General features: G+C 41.6%; 1 protein-coding gene across 2 annotated transcripts in view; it reads right to left on the reverse strand.

Annotated features, from left to right (window-relative positions):
* Positions 1 to 6203: 6203 nt before the first annotated feature.
* LOC120522945 (immunoglobulin superfamily member 3-like) overlaps positions 6204 to 21772 on the reverse strand; it is an 88617-nt gene continuing 73048 nt past the window's right edge. For both annotated transcript variants that reach the window (XM_039743748.1, XM_039743747.1), the window contains one exon: positions 6204 to 6586. In XM_039743748.1, coding sequence (XP_039599682.1) covers positions 6360 to 6586 — 227 coding nt within the window. In that variant the 3' untranslated portion in view covers positions 6204 to 6359. The remainder of the gene's footprint in view (positions 6587 to 21772) is intronic.

Here is a 21772-nt window from a genome sequence, read left to right on the forward strand (position 1 = left end):
ACCTCACGTCATTGGTTTGAACAGGCTGCTATTGAAGAGATAAAAGAAAAACATTCTTACTGTCTTATTGTTTTTAAATACGTTTTAACGATTTGAACCTATTACTTTAATAAATCATTATCTTTCATTCAACTTCATCGTTGTCACCAATTATTAACTGCCAGCTTCTGTTTTCAGTCCTGCATACTGGCATTCATCTACTGCTTCAGCACAGAGACAACACTTGATTGTGTTTAACGGAGAGAAAAACATACAAGATTGAATTCAAATGTAAGTGGTACTACAGAAAGTATTCCCAATTAAAGACTGCAGACAAAATGCTGAGAAAAGTTGTGCCTGTCGCAGGAGGCACAGATCACCAAAACCATATGGGACAAGACCCTGCTGCAAGTGTAATCAGATAAATAGACTGAATCAACAGCTGAACACAGGAACCTTTTAACTTATTTCTATCAAAAGCCAAGATTTTAGTTATTTTAGCATCCTAGCTGAAATCCAAACCTATTATTCTCCAGGCGATGCACAGAGACAATTAAAAAGAAATTATATCATTCTGTCGTTACAGTATAAACAGTTAAATATAAATCAAGAGACATTACGCTCAAACTGTGTAATGAACTAGTGAGAAGGCATCTGGACCTGCTCTGAACAGTTTTAGTCAACCTAATACCAAAATAAAAAAGCAGGACAAGAAATTGTGCAAAGAGCAAAGAAAGTACACTCAAAACCAGAAGCATTTGAAGGACTTGTAAGGATCAGGTTGTTAGCTCCCTTTGTGATTGTCACGCACAGTTACTCACGGCTCGTACATGTATGTAAAACTGAAGGAGGTGGAGTTTCCTCTTTACATGTCACACAGGTCATACGTATATGTGAAATCAAAGAGTTGGGGGGCCCTCTTTGAGGTTTTTAAGCGAGTCGCGTGTATATATTAAATATGAAATTGTTTACCATTGATCAAGGGCTATTTTGTATACAATGGGCAAGAAGATCAGGGTTTTGCTGCCAATGATCGTGTTTATCTGAGACTGGAAGATCAGGGGCTGGGGACCAGAAATTAGGGGCGTAAGCCTCTGAAGCTCCCTCTCTCAACAACGTTGACCAAGGTGCTTGTTCAACATCTAATTCAAAAACTGTGTGCAGTAAAATGGAGTCGGACCCTACCTTTGCAACTATAAAAGCATCCACTCTTCTGGGAAGGTTTTTGACTATAGAAGATGGCTACAGTGATTTGCATTTATTCAGGAAAAAAAAAGCATTGGCGAGGTTGAGTACAGATGTGGGGCAATTAGGCATGGCTTCCAATCAGCCCATAATCATGAGTTCAGAGCTTTGTGTATGTTAGTCAAGTTCATCCCCACCATCACATGCAAACCATTTCTGTACGGACTTACTGTACACTGTCGTGCTGAAACAGGAAAAGGCCTTGAAGGAAGGAAACAATCCTCTAGAATATAATTGTATGCTTCAACATTAAAAATTCCCTTCCCTGGAATTAAGGAGGGAGTCCTTCCCAGTGCTGATATCAGATTTGATCACCAGTTAATGTTGATGAATTTACAGTTTAAACTCAAGGCTCAAGGAAGAGAGAAGTCTGCCAGAAAATGGGATAATAATAATCTTCAGCACTCACAAACAGCGACTGCCCATCAATTAACAATTGGAGGCCGTTTTGCACCACTTCTGCTTGGCATTGCTAACAGCAGTTCTTCAGATGCCGAGGACATGTGGAATAGTGTCAGGCAAGCAGTTGCTGTGACCAAAGAAGAAATCCTAGGAGGAAACTAAGCAGTGCCAGCAAAGAAGTGGCACTCATCAATATTAACCAAACTGGCAGATGAATGAAAGCAATTAAAGCCTCACAAGAAGGCCCAAGGGAACAGGGAACATTACATCTACTTGTGCCAAGAGATAAAGAGGCAGCATGAATTTGAGAAAGAAAGATGAATACTGGAGGTTTGCAAAAGAGTTGGAAGGTCACACAAGCAAAGTAAAACCAAAGAAGTCTACAAAGCCATTTGACAGCTGGCAGGAGTAAGATCCAGTACATTCAGGAAGATAAAGGACAAAGAAGGCAAGATTCTCACAGAACAAGACAAGGTGCTAAAGAGATGGAAAGAATAATTTCAGGAACTGTACCATCCAGCCATACATGCCAACAATTCCATACTGCAGGAGTCATCTCCATCTACCACTAATCCAGATATGCCTGGAATCTTAAGATCTGTGATTGAACATGCAATCAACAAAGTCAAAAGAAACAAGGCACCAGGCTATGATAATTTAACAATGGAGGAATTACTGGCCGCTGGAGACTCTGGCTAGGATGTTATGACAACATTGTTAAATAAAATCTGGACGACAGAAAAGATTCCCAGCAGCTGAAAGAAAGTAGTCATTGTTCCAGTTTTCAAGAAAATAGAAAAGCTAGATTGTAACAACTACAGAGGCATAAGCTTGTTTTCACACTGTGAAAAGATCTTTGAGTCTCTGAGAAAGATTCACACATGAACTGATGAGCTGGTTTTTAAGCCGGCAGAATAACAACTGATCACATTTATAGTATTAGAAGACTTGGGAAGGTGTACCTGGAACATGACACAAATCTGTTTGTTAAGTGGACTTCAAGAAGGCCTTTGACAGTATGTGGATGAAAGGACTGCGGCATGTTACAAGACACTTTGGATTTGAGGATAAAATTGTAAGGCTATTAGAAGAACTATATAGTGACACTGTTAGCAACATTAGGTTCAACAGTGAATTGCCTGAATGGTTCAGCACACTAGTGGGAGATTTACAGGGAGGTGTTTTGTCACCATTACTCTTCATTATACTCCTTGAAATGGTGATGCTAATGATTCTGGATGAAAACTGGCATGGGGTACTTGTATGGAGCTTCTCTAATCAGCTTCAGAATAGCGGATGACATCATTCTCCTTGCACAAAGCAACAACAACTGCATGTGACACATCATTGAAGATATCAACTTTGTGCAGGGCAAAAGCAATTTTTCCAACAATATTCACAGTCAAGATTATTAAACATTTTGTTGACTATATCACAATTCCAGTGGGTCACAAGTTTACAAATACTGTTAATATTTGGTAGCATTGCCTTTAAATTGTTTTAACTTGAGCCAAATGTTTTGGGTAGTCTTCCACAAGCTTCTTACTATTAACTGCAGGAGGTTTGTCCCATTTCTCGACAGAACTGGAACAATTTACTAGGCCTCCTTGCTCGCACACGCTTTTTTTAGTTCTGCCCACAAATGTTCAATCGGATTGAGGTCATGAGTTTGTGATGGCCACTCCAATGCCATGACCTTGTTGCCCTTAAGCAATTTTGCCACAACTTTGGCGGTATGATTGAGGTCATTGTGCATTTGGATGATTCATTTGTGACTGAGCTTCATCTTCCTTGCTAAGCTCTTGAGATGTTTGTGCAGTATACCTACAGTACATATCATTGTCCTTCCTCATGATGCCATCTATTTTAGGAAGTGCACCAATCCCTCCTGCATTAAAGCACCTCCACAATATGCTTGATGGTTGGGATGGTGTTCTTTGGCTTGAAAGCCTAACCCTTTACCCTTCAAACAAAACGATAGTCATTATGGCCAAACAGTTCAATCTTGGATTCATCAGACCTGAGGACATTTCTCCAGAAAGTAAGATCTTTGTCTTCATTTGCCTTTGCAAACTGCTGTCTGATTTTTTTATGGGGCTGTGGAGCAGCGGCTTCTTCCTTGCTGAGCAGCCTTTCAGGCTATGCCAATAAAGAACTTGTTTTATTGTGGATATAGATATTTGTCTACCTGTTTCCTCCAGCATCGTCACATGTTAATTTTGCTGTTATTCTGGGATTGATTTGCACTTTTCGTGCCAAAGTACATTCTTCTCTTGGAGACAGAATGCACCTCCTTCCTTAGCAGTACGGTCCCATAGTGTTTATACTTGTGCATTACTGTTTGTACAGATGAACATGAAACCTTTAGGTGTTGTTCCCAAGGATGAACCACATTTGTAGAGGTTCACAATTTTCTTTCTGAGGTCTTGGCTGATTTTGTTTTGATTTTCACATTATGTGAAAATCAAACGAGTCAGGGGTGTTGATGGTAGGCCTTAGCTAACATCCACATGTTGACTGCAACAGGGCTAACTGGCTATCAGAAGCTAATTGTCGTAATTATCCAAAGGCTTGACATCATTTTCTGGAATTGTCCAAGCTGTTTAAAGGCACAGACAGAAGGTTGCAGCTACCCACATTGGATATAAGAAATGTTTGATGTGAGAGACAGGGCATGTTGTATAATTTAAAAGAACAACTCTTTATTAAAGAATTTATAATTTACATATTGAATTTGTAACAGTTGAACCAAAAACATCTTAAATTTACAGACAATATTAAAAATGCCATACACAACTCCAAATACTTAAACTTCAATATCATTCAATTACAACTGTTAACAATGGAAGGGCAGCAAAACTGATATTTTATTCTGAATAAGTCAAAAAAAGCTAATACTTTGATTGTATTCTGTCCAAAAAAATAAATAAATTGGCAGTGAATGCTACAAGTGATAAATGGCCATTGCCCTCCACTGTCTTCTGTATGAAACAAAAATATTCTCAAGGTTGTGCTTGCAATCCAGTGAAGACAGTGTATATATTACATGTGAAATAATTTTAAACTTAATAAAAATAATTATTTACTTCTTCTGTTCTTCAGTATTTACAGTCTGAGATATAATTTGAAACTCTTGTCTCTCTCTCTTTACAAAATCATAGCAAAGCCACTTGGACTATGGTGAAAGTTTTATTTTATTAAGATAGCAGGGATGAATTGGTCCTTTGTAAACCCCCCTTGTACGGTTTAAAGTGCACTGCAGGGGGTTCAAGTACGCTATGCCTTATTAAGCAGTGTATCAATCCGATAAACATGGTTATGTTATGATATCAAACCATAACATGTCCACAATGTGGTGTGCACATACAACATCAAGTATTGCATTCATAATAAATGACATATCTTGCTTACAGTAGGTAAAACCGACCAAAAATAAGAATTTCTTTTTTATTAGACCTTTTTTATATTTGTCCGATTCTGTTATTTTATAAAAATAATCAGCTAAAATTCAAATGCAGAGCACTGAACATTAAAATGCTTTACAAAGCTGTAAGCAGCCACATCATGCTGACAGTCTAGTCATGATCCTAACTGTATGGAGTGTGTAATGCCTGAATGGACTTTGAAATTCCTAGATGAGGAATCAATAATGGTTACTGACAGCAACAGAATACGACTGTTGAAGGTCAAAGTCAAATGCTATTGTTGCAGGTGTTTTGTATTGTTTCAGAATCCTTGAAATAGTTTTTAGTAAATCATGTTTACATAATCCAGTTATCATAAAAGCCAGCCTGTCAAGTGCTAGCAGAAGGAAGTGGCCAAACATTACTTATTACTGTCAACAGCAGGGCTAATCTCAGCCATGTGATTTAGGAATTAAGCCCTAAATTATGAAGAGGTGTTAATTAAGTGGATGAACAATGCAGTTAAAGAGATTTTCAATGTTACATTACAACAAGCTGAAAACTAGCATGCATTGTCTAAGGTTTAAACAGGTGCAGTAAGCTTTCATGCTATCACAAACCCTCTGTTTCAATGAGAACATTTCCATTCAAAACTGGGGTTAACCGAAATGTACAGTAGCTGTATCATTTAATAATATAAGAGACTGAAGGTACCATGCTTGGAACAAAAAGTCACTGAGGATCCCTTTTGCATTTGTCACATTGGTTTTGCCTTTTGCAGTTTAAAGTGATACCAAATCAGCCGGAGGATCTGGAGAGCTATAAATCGTCCATCCAGCTAGAAGTTCATTCTTATTCAGTGCTTACAGAAAACTTCTTTTGGGCAAACAAGTTCTTCTATTGTATCTTTTGCTTACTATTGCACAGACTATCCAGTCACAGGGCTTCATTAGAAAGAGAAACTAATATATATATATATATATATATATATATATATATATATATATATATATATATATATATATATATATATATATAATGTATAATATGTATAGTATGCAGAAGGCAAACCTGAAGTCAATTCCTTTATATCAGCATGATCAATTAGAACCAACTCTATTAGGCATACAGTACATCGATGCCAACAGGCTAGTGAGCTTTGTGTAGATTGGGCTGTTTATGGACAATCATTACCAAAGGATTTTTGCTTAAAAAAGCAGCACTGGACACACCAATTTGCAATCATGCACAAAACCAAATATGCTCAAGGAAGATATATTCATTCTCCTTGCTGCTGAGGTAAGTGTTCAGATTTTTATTCTCTATTCATCAGTCATTTTCCTCACCATTGACAGAAAAGAACTTGACAGGATCCATCTCCTTCCACAGGGGTGTCCCATTACTCTTTTTGGAGGATTCAGTAGTTTTCTTTGTGCGTAATTTAAAAAGCAGATAGGTTACCAAAATAAGTAGCAATGTAATGACAATAAATGGATAGATGAACACAAATGTGAAGAGATACTTGGATGAGCAGACTACGGAAAAGGTAGTTTGTTCTGAAAAGGAAAAGAAAGTAACTTACATTAGTCAGGCAATTCATTTTCTAAATGTACTCAGTTAGGTTCATTTCTATCAATAAAAAAGGCATAAATATATTAATACTACAAATATACAAATGCTGGTTCAGGAAAAAAAAGCAAATACTGGTTTGTTGGATATCAGTATCTTGTCAATGTCAATGATGGCTAAAAAGCAATCTATTTTATGTGGCACCACATACAGTACATGAAAACCATGACAAAGCTCTTTATAAAGAAAAGAAACATTCAATAGAAATTAAATACCACAGAAATGAAACATCCTTCCTCTTTTGTTAGGTTTGTGACAATACAAAGATAATCATGATCTAAATGCTTTTGTCTGATGTACTATTAAGCAGGACTACACCTGCTTCTCTATACAGCCTGGTGCTTCCTTTTTTCATTTCTAACATCTGGAGTCTAATCAAAATGAAGATTCTCTATGGGTGAACATTAACCACTTATTTACTCGAGTGGCAGCATTTAACAAAAAAAGAGAACGGTAACCACAGGATAAGCAGGAGTCAATCAATCAGCCCAACTTTTACATTTGGGCAAAGACCGAAATTATAATCAGGAGAGCTGCCTTGTGACCTTGTAATTATCTGTTTCTTTTTACTATTTTATTTTTAGATTTTATCTCAAGATTCGTCATTAATTTATGCATGTGGAATGGTGCTGTAGCAATTGGGAGGTGTAAAGCGTGATGCGACATGATGAATAACTCAAAAGAATGCAAGCAAAATTAAATTTGAACAATAGACATTATAAATAAAATACTTGAACATCCATGAAACTAGCCCACAATGACAACCAAAAGATTGAGAAGTTTTGGCACTTGCCACTTTGTTTATTAAAAAGGTAGACCTTTAAAAAAATGTTTTTTTCCCTCATTAAGAATATAGCAACAACCTCCCTCCTTACACATTAAGTTAACTGGCATCTTTGAACTACTTTGGCATGAGTGAGTGTGATCTGTGGTAGACCAGTTGTGTGTCCAGTGTTAGTTTCAGTCTTATCCCTAATTCTGCTGGTACAGACTCAGATCCTGGCCACCCTGAACTGTTCTGACATTATTTATATTACAAGTTCTCCTTCTGTTATTCAGATCCCTACACCATCATGCTTATTACAAATATTTGGACAGAAATTTTTTATTCATTCATTCATTATCCTCTGCTTATTGGAGACCATGTCACATGGGTCAACCATCTTAGCAGTGAGGCCCATATGTCCCTTTCCCCAGCCATACTTGCCAACTCATTCTGTGGGACTCCAAGGTGTTCCTAGGCCATCCAGAAGCTATAATCCTCCCAGTGTGCCGTGGGTTTTGTCTGGAGTATCCTCCTAGCTGGTAGTGCCTCTAAAACCTCATCAGGGAGTTATCCATTAGGCATTTGTATTCTGAACCACCTCAACTGGGTCCTTTTGATGCAGAGGGTCAGCAGCTTTACTGCTAGCATCTTCGCGAGATCTGTGCTTCTCACCCTGTCTCTAAGGGAGCATCCGTTCATTATGCAGAGAAAGCTCGTTTCAGCCACTTGTGCCCGTGATCTCATTTATTGGTAATTACCCAAAGCTCATGACCATATGTGACGGCAGAGATGCAGATTAACTGGTAAATCATTTACCATCTGGCTCAACTCTTTCTTCACCACTACAGATTGGTACAGATACTGCATAAATGCACTCGCCTCCCCGATCCATCTGTTGATCTCAGATTAATATAATGAAATTTTGCTTGCACATTTACTTGAACAGAGTGAAAGCCAAAAATAAGCACAGCTACCAACCAATTTTCAGTGGTGACCACAACATTAAATGGCTTGTGTATTTTTCCAAAACCTTATTTTACTAGTATAACAAAACAGTTTTCAAATTGGGCTAGTGAAAGCTAAATGTAATATACTGTTCCTTGCATAATACTGAAAACAACTATGAAATAATGCTCTTGAAAAAAATACCAAAGATTTAAAAACCAAAAAAGTTGAACTGAAGCAGCAGAAAAGTTAATGAGAAAAAGCAATGTATGAAGTAAAGAAACACAAGCTAATATAAAGACTGTAGGGAGGTCTGTTTTTTGAGCTGCCAAATTTTAAACACAAGATATACATGCAAGCTTAATCTTAATTTTACAGGAGCAAATGACAGACATTTATTTAAAGCAGCAAATATTCATGACTATTTATATTAGCCTTTCTCTCTGGCTTTATTCAAATCAAGCAAATGTCATTACCAAAGGGGAAACTATTGCAATCCACAGCAGTCATCATTAAAATATTATGCATAAAGTAAGCCTCTTTGCTTTTTGCCAATAGGTTGGCCTTCACACCTCTCAATGAAATTACTATTCAAAGCTAATTGGCAATAAACAATTACAAACCTCTTCTTAAACTTTCCTTCATTACCAAAAATGACAGTAAACAAATATATTACTGTTTTCTTCAGTCTAATTCCCTGTTTAAGTTTATGTGAATTATATGGTCCCAAGAATGGGATGTATCAGCACAAATGGCTCAAATCTCAGTCCTAGTCATTGGTCCTGCAGAGTTCACTCTTTCTGTATACAGCTTTACTACATGTACTCTGGTTTGAAATATATGTTATGACAGTTCCAACTGATGATTGTAGATGGAATTATGATTCCTGTACTTTTTCATCCCTCCCAAAATCAATTCCTAGGTATGCCTGTTTTCTCGGACCAAAATGTGAAAGTTAGTATAACCCATTAAATTGTTTTGTTGAGGTTATGTGTTCAAGTGTGTTCTGAGATAAAGTGGTGGCTTGTCCTGGGTTATTTTCTGCCTTACACTTCAAAATGCCAGATAGACTCTAGCTTCCTATTAATAGGAGAGGCGAAAATGACAGGATTTGAAAAACTGAGATGGCTGCATTTCCTTACAATTATTCACCAACCACTTTGGCATCTCTGAAGATAGTTCCTAAAACTTGTCAGTACAGTACAAATGTACTTCATATTTCTCTCTTAAGGACTGCTATCGGCTCACTTGTAAACAAAAAGTTTAATGTGTTCAACTTTAATTAGTTAGCCCAGAGAATGACACTAAATTGCAGACATTTCTGTATATGATGATTCTAGCCAAAACATAATCATGCTAAAAGTTGAATATTAGAGTGTTGCGGATGGCTGGAGCCCTTGCCCAGCTGCGACAATTCCACGCTGGAAGGACCGGAGGAGGGAATGTATCCAGTGCAGTGCCTCCCTCGGAACGCTAGATGGCAGCCCCACTGGGTTGCAGCGGTGCCTCGGATTCCCGCAGGGCTCCATTTATACATAAATAAGTTAAGCTTATGGGCTTAAATAATTGTATGTTGTAATTATCCACCAGACCAGGGTTTGGCGCTATCAGCTAACACCCATCCATCCATCCATTTTCCAACCCGCTAAATCCGAACACAGGAGTCAGCTGGAGCCAGTCCCAGCAAACACAGGGCACAAGGCAGGAAGCAATCCTGGACAGGGCGCCAACCCACCGCAGGACACATACACACACACCAAGGCCAATTAAGAATCGTCAATCCATCTAACCTGCATGTCTTTGGACTATGGGAGGAAACTGGAGCCCCCAGAGGAAACCCACACAGACATGGGGAGAACATGCAAACTCCATGCAGGGAGGACCCAGGAAGCGAACCCGGTTCTCCTAACTGCAAGGCAGCAGCACTACCACTGCACCACCGTGCCGCCTCATCAGCTAACACTTCCTCTTTTTTTTCCCCTGCAGACCTACAGAAACAAATTCTGCCTGATGACCTCCAGGACACACCCTGTCCTGCCTCGTTACCATATAACCACCATTTTGTTTATTATTTGCAGTTTATTTCCTGGGCTCTGTCTGATTACATCTTGCCTGAAGAAGGGGCCTGAGTTGCCTCGAAAGCTTACGTATTGTAATCTTTTTAGTTAGTCAATAAAATGTGTCATTTTGCTTGACTTTTCTATGGGTTCTGTCTGAAAAGACATTGTATTTACTTTATTTTATACAGCGGTACCACAACCTTCACAGTGTTATCCATCCATCCATCCATTATCCAACCTGCTATATCCTAACTACAGGGTCACGGGGTTCACAGTGTTATCTTGTGTTTATTTCCACAATATATATACAGTATATATATTATATATATATACACTCTGTATATATACTGTATAGTGTGTATATATATATATATATATATATATATAATATATATAGAGTGAATGCCCATATAAGGCTGTCCATCAGCGGCAATCCAATAGAAACACTCTGCCGCTAAATATTCGCGGGTGAAGTGCTGTGCTTATGCAGACGAAGATGAGATGGTCAGGGTGGTGTTTGGCACAAACTCTGCGAAACTGCGAGAGAAACTTTTAAGTGCCGAGTCATAGCTAACATTAAATAAAGCCATGGACATCGCACGAGATAGCACAAGCACAGCTGAGAACCTTCGATGCATGTACACCAAGCGGCTCACGTAAACTGACTGTGAATGCAGTACGCAGACAAAAAGCAACAGCTCCAAAGAGCGCTGAACAAAAACCGCATTACACAATTCAGAAGGCAGCAAAAGAATATGAAGCAAGTGACGCATATAAGCATATTCATAAGTGCAGCTACTGCGGAAACAAAGCACACAGTGGAAGAAGTCAATGTCCAGCTAAAGGAAGACAGTGTAAAAAAAACCCGTGCATGCAGTGTGTGAAGTCTCAGATAAAGAGGAAGATAAGCTGTTTACTGATGCAGTAAGAAAGGAATCGATGAATAAAACCTGTTATCTTTACAACGGTTGACAAACACAGAATGTAACTTGAACACAACACATCCTCCAAATATGAACCTGATTGAAAGAAATAATGATAATCAAATCCTTGATGACAATCATGTTACTTTATTTTTAAAATGTTCCCTTTTCTTTTTCATAACTTCTTTAACACACTACTTCACACTACTACTGAAGCGCGGGTATTTTGATATATATACAGTATATACCCCGATCTACATACTGTCAAATAAACGAACTACACGCCATGGCACAACGCAAGAGGCACTGACGTTCGAGGTTCAATTCCCAAGAGGGGGTGCAGTGAGTGTGTACGCCTGATGAGCCCAGAATTAGGGCGAAACACGTGTCGCATACTCTTTGCATTATTTGACAGTAAAACAATTTATATATATATATATATATATATATATATATACAAAACACATATATATATATATATTGTCAGGGGATGCCAGGGGCCATGACCCGCCGGACGCCAGGAGGGACCGGAAGAGGGTCAGAGCCCTGCCTGGACCACGGGGTTTGCCTTCCGGTTGCTTTGGGGCCACGGGTCAAGGGCATGGAAGCCCTTCCCTGTAGGAGCCCGTGGTCACCGCCAGGAGGCCCCAATGCCTTGGGACTTGTTTCCCCAGCACTCCCGCCACACCAGGAAGTGCTGGGGGGAAGATTTATGACGGCGCCCGGAGAGCAGCCGGGAGGACAGCCGGCACTTCCGCCACGCTGGCGCTGGCGGCCAACGAAGGTATGCCGGGAACACCAGGTGCTCATCCGGGTCAGCTATAAAAGGGGCCGCCTCCCTTCATTCAGGGCTGGAGTCGGGTGGAAGCAGGACGAAGCTCAGGAGGAGAGTGGAGGCGGCCCGAAGACAAGGCATTGTGGCCAGGACTTTGGGTGATTTGGGGTTTGTGCACGGAACTGGGTCTTTGTGACCATTATTTGGGGGTCTTTGTGACCATAAGTATTGTAAATAGTCTCTGTAATAAACGTGTGGTGGTTGAAAAACAACATGTCCGCCTATCTGTGCCCGGTGCCGCTCACATCTGGCGAAGTCGGCAGGATGCTCCGCCTGTTTCAAGCGGAGACCTGTATATCACAAATTTGTTGTGGACGGCCCGGCGCAGCAGGGGACCCCACCCACGCATCGCGGGGCTGCGCAACACAGCACCGCTGGGTAAAGGAACCCCACGGACCGCCAGGGGTCCGCAGGAGGGCCGCGTATTCCCTGATGCGGGAGGCGGCGCGGCCTACAATGAGTGCAGCGGTCTCCAACGAAGCGCCGCTGCTGGAGGCGCCCGGGACGGCATGGCGTCAAGAAAGGCCACGCCGAGGAGGTGTCCTCGGTTTGACGAGTCCGGGGAGGTGAGTTCCCTGCCTACGGCAGCCGCCCATGGGGCCGGGCGGTTTTCTTTGTTGCAGACAGGGCTTCCCGGATCCACGCCAGTGGCAGGCGATGCCGGTCGCGGGCCCGGCAGCACAGCGCAGCCGCGAGGGCTGCGGAGGAGGAGACGCTGCAGCTCAAAAGGTGCCGGCAACAACAAGGCTGCCGGCAAGCACGCCGCCGCCGCAGAAGGAGAGCCAAGATGGCCGCGGACCAGAAGTCCCTCCCCCTGACAGGCACGCGATTGGACGGTGTGTCTTGTGTGCCCGCCGATGACTGCAGAGAGGCGGGACCAAGGAATGTCCATCACGGGCAGGGGGGAGACCCGATTGGGCCGGAGGAGAAGGCCCACAGGAAGTGGCCGGCGTTGGAGGCTGACAGACAGGTAGGCTCGCGCCGGTTAACTTCCTGTCTTTGCCGGCTGCTCTGGCGGAGCTGGAGGCGCCCTTCAGCCCGTGGAGCAGCGTTTTACAGATGCTACGTGCCCTCCGGCTGAGGTGCTGGAACTGGAGAGGAAGGCGCCGCGGCGCTGCAAACGCTTCGATCGACAACGGACGGGCGCGACGCTGGAATCTCCAGCCGGAGAGGTACGGGCGGAGACGGTGAGTACAGCCGACTCCGTACAGCATGCGGGAGGGTCTGTTGAAAAAGGCTGTGATGATAACGATCAGTTCCGAGTAAGCAGCCCTCCGACAGGAGAGTCGCGGCGCCGCTGGCTGTATGCGTGGCGAGGGGAGTCCGAGAGGACGCTGAATGGACACGGGCTGCTAAGTGCCCCGGGTCCTAGCGCCCTCCGCCCGAAGTCGGCGGTCTTGCGCCGCACTATAGGGACGCAGACGGACAGAGGCGCTTTTATTCCATAAGGAGTCTCAAACCGCCATGGCGCCCCAGAGTGAACGGAGGAATAAAGGGCTGGGTGCCGATTCCTCCGATATGTTGCGGACGCAGACGGAAAGGGGCTCGTGTTGGTTAATACGAGTCGCATATCGCCAAGGCGTCCCAAAGTGAAGGGAGGATTAAGCGGCTGGGTGCCGCCTCCAATACAGTGAGAGCGCTGCTGGGTGCACGCAGACGGCTGGCCGCCTCTGAGGGAGCAGAGGGAATCCCTGAGGCCGGGCGTGAGAGAGCAGGCGGTGCCGACAGTTCCACTATCGAGAGGGACACGGAAGCCGCGGAGAGGGTGCCGATCAGGCAAGTGCCGGGTGCCGTTGGGGGAACGCTGCCCGTGCGTGGCACGAAGCTGGGTGCTTTGGCAGCGGTTCTGCCCCTGTGTTCTCTTTGTAGGGACGGACCCCGGCGAGCTGAAGGAGCCCTTCAGGCGGAGCAGCCCTCTGATGTCGGGCCGCCTGCGGAATAATCCTGCCGCAAGCAGCTGCGCCACAGCTGGAGGAGCCACGGGGAACGAGTGGCTCGGAACAAAGGGGCGTGGAGGTCTCCGGAGGGGTGCCTACCGAGGAGGCCCCGGGGTGCCGGTAAAAGGGGGGAGCACAACCTGTGCGAGGCGCAGGGATGCACCATGGGTTGGTGCTCAGATTGGGTCTCCGCCTGTCCCTGCTAGGAGTGCGGGCTGGACCCCGCTATCCTCGAGTGGGACCCGCTTTGGGCTCTGCTGCCTCGCGGGACGGGTCGCTTTCCCACGCAGTGGTCTTCGCTGGCTGTGGGCACTGTCAGGGATGCCAGGGGCCATGACCCGCCGACGCCAGGAGGGACCGGAAGAGGGTCAGAGCCCTGCCTGGACCACGGGGTTTGCCTTCCGGGTTGCTTTGGGGCCACGGGTCAAGGGCATGGAAGCCCTTCCCTGTAGGAGCCCGTGGTCACCGCCAGGAGGCCCAATGCCTTGGGATTTAGTTTCCCCAGCACTCCTGCCACACCAGGAAGTGCTGGGGGGAAGATTTATGACGGCGCCCGGAGAGCAGCCGGGAGGACAGCCGGCACTTCCGCCTGGCGCTGGGCCAACAGGTATGCCGGGAACACCAGGTGCTCATCCGGGTCAGCTATAAAAGGGGCCGCCTCCCTTCATTCAGGGCTGGAGTCGGGTGGAAGCAGGACGAAGCTCAGGAGGAGAGTGGAGGCGTCCAAGACAAGGCATTGTGGCCAGGACTTTGGGTGATTTGGGGTTTGTGCACGGAACTGGGTCTTTGTGACCATTATTTGGGGGTCTTTGTGACCATAAGTATTGTAAATAGTCTCTGTAATAAACGTGTGGTGGTTGAAAACAACATGTCCGCTTATCTGTGCCCGGTGCCGTTCACAATATATACAGTATATATATATATATATATATACAGTATATATATATATATATATACACACACATACATGTATATCAGCGCTTCCCGATTAATTTTACCCTCGCACTCCCTGTGACGGACGAGGCCGATTTCGCACCCCCTTGGTTTGAGAAGTATGAAAAAATATGAGATTAACGCAGAAAAACAGATCACCAATTGAAGCTTTATGAATAATGGATACTTTATTCGCCATCAATAATTGTTTTGGTAAAGCCATACTCAGTGTAATCCTCCTTCCATTTCCTAATTTTTTCACGACTAGCCATGATTAAATGAACAGTAAAAAAGTAAGAAAGAAGCGACAGTGACTTATTGAGGCAGGCAGGCGAGAGCACAATAGCACGTGGACTCGATGTAGTCAAGTTGATCTAAAATGCACGATCAGATTCAAAAAAATATATCTTTTCAAGTTCTATTTGGATATAAGTAGGTTCTATTTAGTCGACAGAAATATCTTTGGTATGAATGTAAGTTGAATTTAGTCTTTACATTTCTATGGTGAAGAAAAATTTATGCAATGATGACTAAATTTAACTTACATTCCTACCAAACATATTTCTGTCGACCAAATAAAAATTACTTATACAGTAATACCTTGCTATATCGCGCTTCGACTGTCGCTGCTTCACTCTATCGCGGATTTTATATGTAAGCATATCTAAATATATAACGCGGATTTTTCACTGCTTCGCTGGTTCTGAGAACAATGGGTCTTTTTACTTCCTGTACATGCTTCCTCAGTTGGTTTGCCCAGTTGATTTCATACAAGGGAAGCTATTGGCGGATGGCTGAGAAGCTAACCAATCAGAGCACGCAGTTAAGTTCCTGTGTGCTGATTAGCTCAGTGACGGAGGACCAAATTTGATTCCGTGGCGTTAACCAGGAAGTCTTGTCTCGCTCATTCAGCATCAATGTGTTTCGCTGTGTAAAGAGTTAACTTTTGTGCTCTTTTGTGTTTATCTTTGTTCATAGTCAAGCCCTTCATTATGGCTTCAAAATGATCTCTTTCTGCTACTGCTTCAGGAGCCGTGCCCAAGAGTCAACGGAAGGCCGCAGTGTCCTTTTAACAAGGGTGCAAAACGAGTTGTAAGTGGATGTAATAAGGCAGTAGTCTGGATGGAATCTGCTTTAGGGATTTGGATTGAAGACTGCCAGAAGAAGAACAACGGCGGTGCTACACAGTCGCCTGAAGAGGCTCCTTTAGAAGAGCTTTAACACTCTCCTTTGTTGTGCAGTAAAACTAAACTCATCGTTATCGGACAAGTCATCGTGTCATTGTTGGTGAGTAACCATAATTAATTTTCAACTTACAGTACTTAGTACATGTACGTACATTTAGTGTCACTGTACACACATTTACTGTATAGACTTTTTCTTGCATTGTACATATTTATTGCTGGTGGCCGGTCTATCGTAATGGCTGTAACATAGGTGATATTGAAGACGCTTGATATCTTTAAAATAATATTTAGGTTTTACTGTATATAAACAGTGTGCTTACATACATAATTTAAATGAATCTTACCTACTATCTAAGAGAATACAAAGGGTTTATGCTGTATAACTGTATGGTGAATATTTATAAACAGTGTGGGAGAGTTTATAACAACTTAAAATATATAAAAATAACCATACAAACATATGGTTTCTACTTCGTGGATTTTCACCTATTGCAGGGGGTTCTGGAACGCAACCCCCGCGATCGAGGAGGGATTACTGTATTTAAAATTTAAATAGAACTTGAACAGATACGATAGTTCATAATACCCACGCAGCACAAAGTACTCGTAAGAGTGGAAGTCATCCGTTTTAACAAGCAGCGTATTGCACTGATATGAAATACCCTGCCCATTTAATTATTTAGGAATGGATAGATAAATTAAGATTTTGAACAAATAATGTTTTTCAAACTTCTTCCTCGATTGACTGGCACCCCCAGCAACCCCCAAAGGGTATACATACACTCACCTAAAGGATTATTAGGAACACCATATTAATACGGTGTTTGACCCCCTTTCGCCTTCAGAACTGCTTTAATTCTACGTGGCATTGATTCAACAAGGTGCTGAAAGCATTCTTTAGAAATCTTGGCCCATATTGATAGGATAGCATCTTGCAGTTGATGGAGATTTGTGGGATGCACATCCAGGGCATGAAGCTCCCGTTCCACCACATCCCAAAGATGCTCTATTGGGTTGAGATCTGGTGACTGTGGGGGCCATTTTAGCACAGTGAACTCATTGTCATATTCAAGAAACCAATTTGAAATGATTCGAGCTTTGTGACATGGTGCATTATCTTGCTGGAAGTAGCCATCAGAGGATGGGTACATGGTGGTCATGAAGGGATGGACATGGTCAGAAACAATGCTCAGGTAGCCCATGGCATTTAAACGATGCCCAATTGGCACTAAGGAGCCTAAAGTGTGCCAAGAAAACATCCCCCCACCATTACACCACCACCACCAGCCTGCACAGTGGTAACAAGGCATGATGGATCCAAGTTCTCATTCTGTTTATGCCAAATTCTGACTCTACCATTTGAATGTCTCAACAGAAATCGAGACTCATCAGTGGTGAGCTTGTGCAAATTGTAGCCTTTTTTTCCTATTTGTAGTGGAGATGAGTGGCACCCGGTGGGTTCTTCTGCTGTTGTAGCCCATCCGCCTCAAGGTTGTGCGTGTTGTGGCTTCACAAATGCTTTGCTGCATACCTCGGTTGTAACGAGTGGTTATTTCAGTCAAAGTTGCTCTTCTATCAGCTTGAATCAGTCGACCCATTCTCCTCTGACCTCTAGCATCAACAAGGCATTTTTAAGCCCACAGGACTGCCGCATACTGGATCTTTTTCCCTTTTCACACCATTCATTGTAAACCCTAGAAATGGTTGTGCGTGAAAATCCCAGTAACTGAGCAGATTGTGAAATACTCAGACCGGCCCGTCTGGCACCAACAACCATGCCACGCTCAAAATTGCTTAAATCAGCTTTCTTTCCCATTCTGACATTCAGTTTGGAGTTCAGGAGATTGTCTTGACCAGGACCACACCCCTAAATGCATTGAAGCAACTGCCATGTGATTGGTTGATTAGATTAGAAATTGAACAGGTGTTCCTAATAATCCTTTAGGTGAGCTTACTTACAAAAGTTGGGCAGGTTTCATTTCAAAATTCTACGCGTGATGGTCATAACTGGAAGCTATTTTTCTCCATATACTGTAATGGAGTTGAGCTGGATGGCCGTGGGGGGCAGAGTTTCTTGTGACATCATCACGCCTCCCACGTATTCACGTGAACTGACTATCAACGCAGTACGTAGAAAACCAGGAAGAGCTCAAAAAAACGCTGAACAAAACATGCATTATATAATTGAGAAGGCCGCAAAACAATAAGAAGCGAGCGACTGACATATACAACCATATTCATGAGTGTTGCTACTTCGGAAACAAAGCACGGTGTAAACCTAAAGTTTAAATTAAGTTCATAGACAGGCTGCCGCTGGCGTTTGTAATTTAGTGCCTGCCCATATAAGGCTGTCCGTCAGCGGCAATCCAATAGAAACACTGCCGCTAAATATTCACGGGTGAAGGACTGTGCTTATGCAGAGGAAGATGAGATGGTCAGGGTGGTGTTTGGCACAAACTCAACGAAACTGCGAGAGAAACTTTTAAGTGCCGGGTCTTAGCTAACATTACATACAGCCGTGGACATCACACGAGATGGCACCAGCACAGCTGGGAACCTTCGATGCATGAACACCAAGCGGCTCACGTGAACTGACGCAGTGCACAGACAAAAAGCAACAGTTCCAAAGAGTGCTGAACAAAAACCGAATTACACAATTGAGAAGGCAGCAAAAAAATATGAAGCGTCTGATACATACAAGCATATTCATAAGTGCAGCTACTACGGAAACACACGGTAGATAAAGTCAATGTCCGCTAAAGGAAGAAAGTGTAAAAAAACCGTGCATGCAGTGTGTCACATCTCAGATAAAGAGGAAGACGAGCTGTTTATTGATGCAGTAAGAAACAAATCGATGAATGAAACCTCTTATCTTTACAACGATTGACAAACACAGAATGTAACTTGAACACAACACATCGCATAAAAATCGACCCTGATTGAAATAAATAATGATAATCAAATCCTTGATGACAGCAACACTCAATAACACTCACAGAACAATTACTGTATATTGACAATCATGTTACGTTATTTTTAAAATGTTCCCTTTTCTTTTCATAACTTCTTTAACACACTACTTCTCTCGCAATATATATATATATATATATATATATATATATATATATATATATATATATATATATATATATATACCCGATCTACATACTCTCAGATAGACAAGCCACACGCCAAGCAAGAATTGTAGAGGCTTAAGCCTCTAGTGCCGACATCCGAGGTTCGATTCCTGAGAATGGATGCACTGAGTATGCACGCGTGATTCCCGATTCATTTTACTCTCGCATCTCCTTGGTTTGGACGTATGAAAAAATACGCGGTTAACGCAAAATCATGTTACGTTATTTTTAAAATGTTTCCTTTTCTTAGCACAAGCACAGCTGAGAAGCTTCGATGCATGTACTCCATACGTTAAAAATAACGCATTTAATCACACTTTCAATTCCAAGCAAAGGGGAACTTTTGTCAATGCATGATTTCCTGGTACATCGATTACACTGATGCACACATCACAGCTACAAAAATATTAGAGTCGGAATAAAGCGCGTTCCTACGACTGATCGGAGGAGAATTTCATTTCAAAAGACATGGTTTTGTGCACACTGAAAAGCAAGCAAAATTAGATGCATTACAGAAAGCGGACTTTGTGGCTCTTACTGGGGATCATTGGACTTCCGTGACCGTTAGTAATTCTAATTACATCTAATTACAAAATGTTCAATGATCACACTGTTTTAGCCTAATGTACAAAATAATTTTGGCTAAGGTTACTCAGAGTTTAAAGGTGAAGCTGGTCAAATTACCTTTTATGTTTCTGCCTTATTTTTTTAAGAAGAAAAACTGCACTTTATGTTGAAATGTTTGTTATTATTATTTAAAGACAATACCACTCTGAAAATGTACTTAAAGTACTTAAACTACCACTTTATTTTTAAGTCTGCCCAATTTTAACCAGGGATGATATTTTTGTTTCTGTTTTGAATTCAAATGCAGTTTAAAAGCATTTTTTTTTCAGAAATTAAAAGAGTTTGAGTTTACAATATTCATGTCCATGTCTATTATTTGATTCTGTCGCCCACTAAAACCATTTTAAATTAAAAAAAACATTTGCAATTTTGGGCAAATTTTCATGTGTGATTACATACGATTAATCAAGATTAATTATTACACAGCCTCTAATTAATTGGATTAATTTTTTTAATCGAGTCCCACCCCTGTACATATATATGTAGATTTGTATATACAGTGTATATGTGTATATACAGTATATATGTAGATATGTATATGTGTATATATGTATATGTATATATATGTATGTGTATATATATGTATATATATATATATAACTGTGTATATATATATATGTCTATATTTGTATATGTGTATATGTATATATGTATGTATATATTTGGAAAAATAAAACGACTTTTGCAGCCAGGATACCTAATCATATGGGTGGCTGCCCCAAACCTTTTTCTGTCTTTGTCTCGTTTTGTGACAATGTATATATATGATGTGTATATATATGTTTATATGTGTGTGTGTGTGTGTCTATATATAAATATATATACATATATATATATATATATAACTTACAATGACAAATTTAAAACCCCAAAAAAATTTTTTTTCAAAAAAAACCATTTTTAACTAGTCTTTTGGGTTCCTTTTTCACATTTAGTAAAAAATTTTTTTCCCCCTTTTGAGATTTCTTGCATTGTACATATTTATTGCTGGTGGCGGTCTATCGTAATGGCTGTAACATAGGTGATATTGAAGACGCTTGATATCTTTAAAATAATATTTAGGTTTTACTGTATATAAACAGTGTGCTTACATACATAATTTAAATGAATCTTACCTACTATCTAAGAGAATACAAAGGGTTTATGCTGTATAACTGTATGGTGAATATTTATAAACAGTGTGGGAGAGTTTATAACAACTTAAAATATATAAAATAACCATACAAACATATGGTTTCTACTGTGGATTTTCACCTATTGCAGGGGTTCTGGAACGCAACCCCGCGATCGAGGAGGATTACTGTATTTAAAATTTAAATAGAACTTGAACAGATAACGATAGTTCATAATACCCACAGCACAAAGTACTCAAGAGTGGAAGTCATCCGTTTTAACAAGCAGCGTATTGCACTGATATGAAATACCCTGCCCATTTAATTATTTAGGAATGGATAGATAAATTAAGATTTTGAACAAATAATGTTTTCAAACTTCTTCCTCGATTGACTGGCACCCCAGCAACCCCAAAGGGTATACATACACTCACCTAAAGGATTATTAGGAACACCATATTAATACGGTGTTTGACCCCCTTTCGCCTTCAGAACTGCTTTAATTCTACGTGGCATTGATTCAACAAGGTGCTGAAAGCATTCTTTAGAAATCTTGGCCCATATTGATAGGATAGCATCTTGCAGTTGATGGAGATTTGTGGGATGCACATCCAGGGCATGAAGCTCCCGTTCCACCACATCCCAAAGATG

Source organism: Polypterus senegalus, chromosome 2 (assembly GCF_016835505.1).
Source record: "Polypterus senegalus isolate Bchr_013 chromosome 2, ASM1683550v1, whole genome shotgun sequence".
Lineage (NCBI taxonomy): Eukaryota > Metazoa > Chordata > Cladistia > Polypteriformes > Polypteridae > Polypterus > Polypterus senegalus.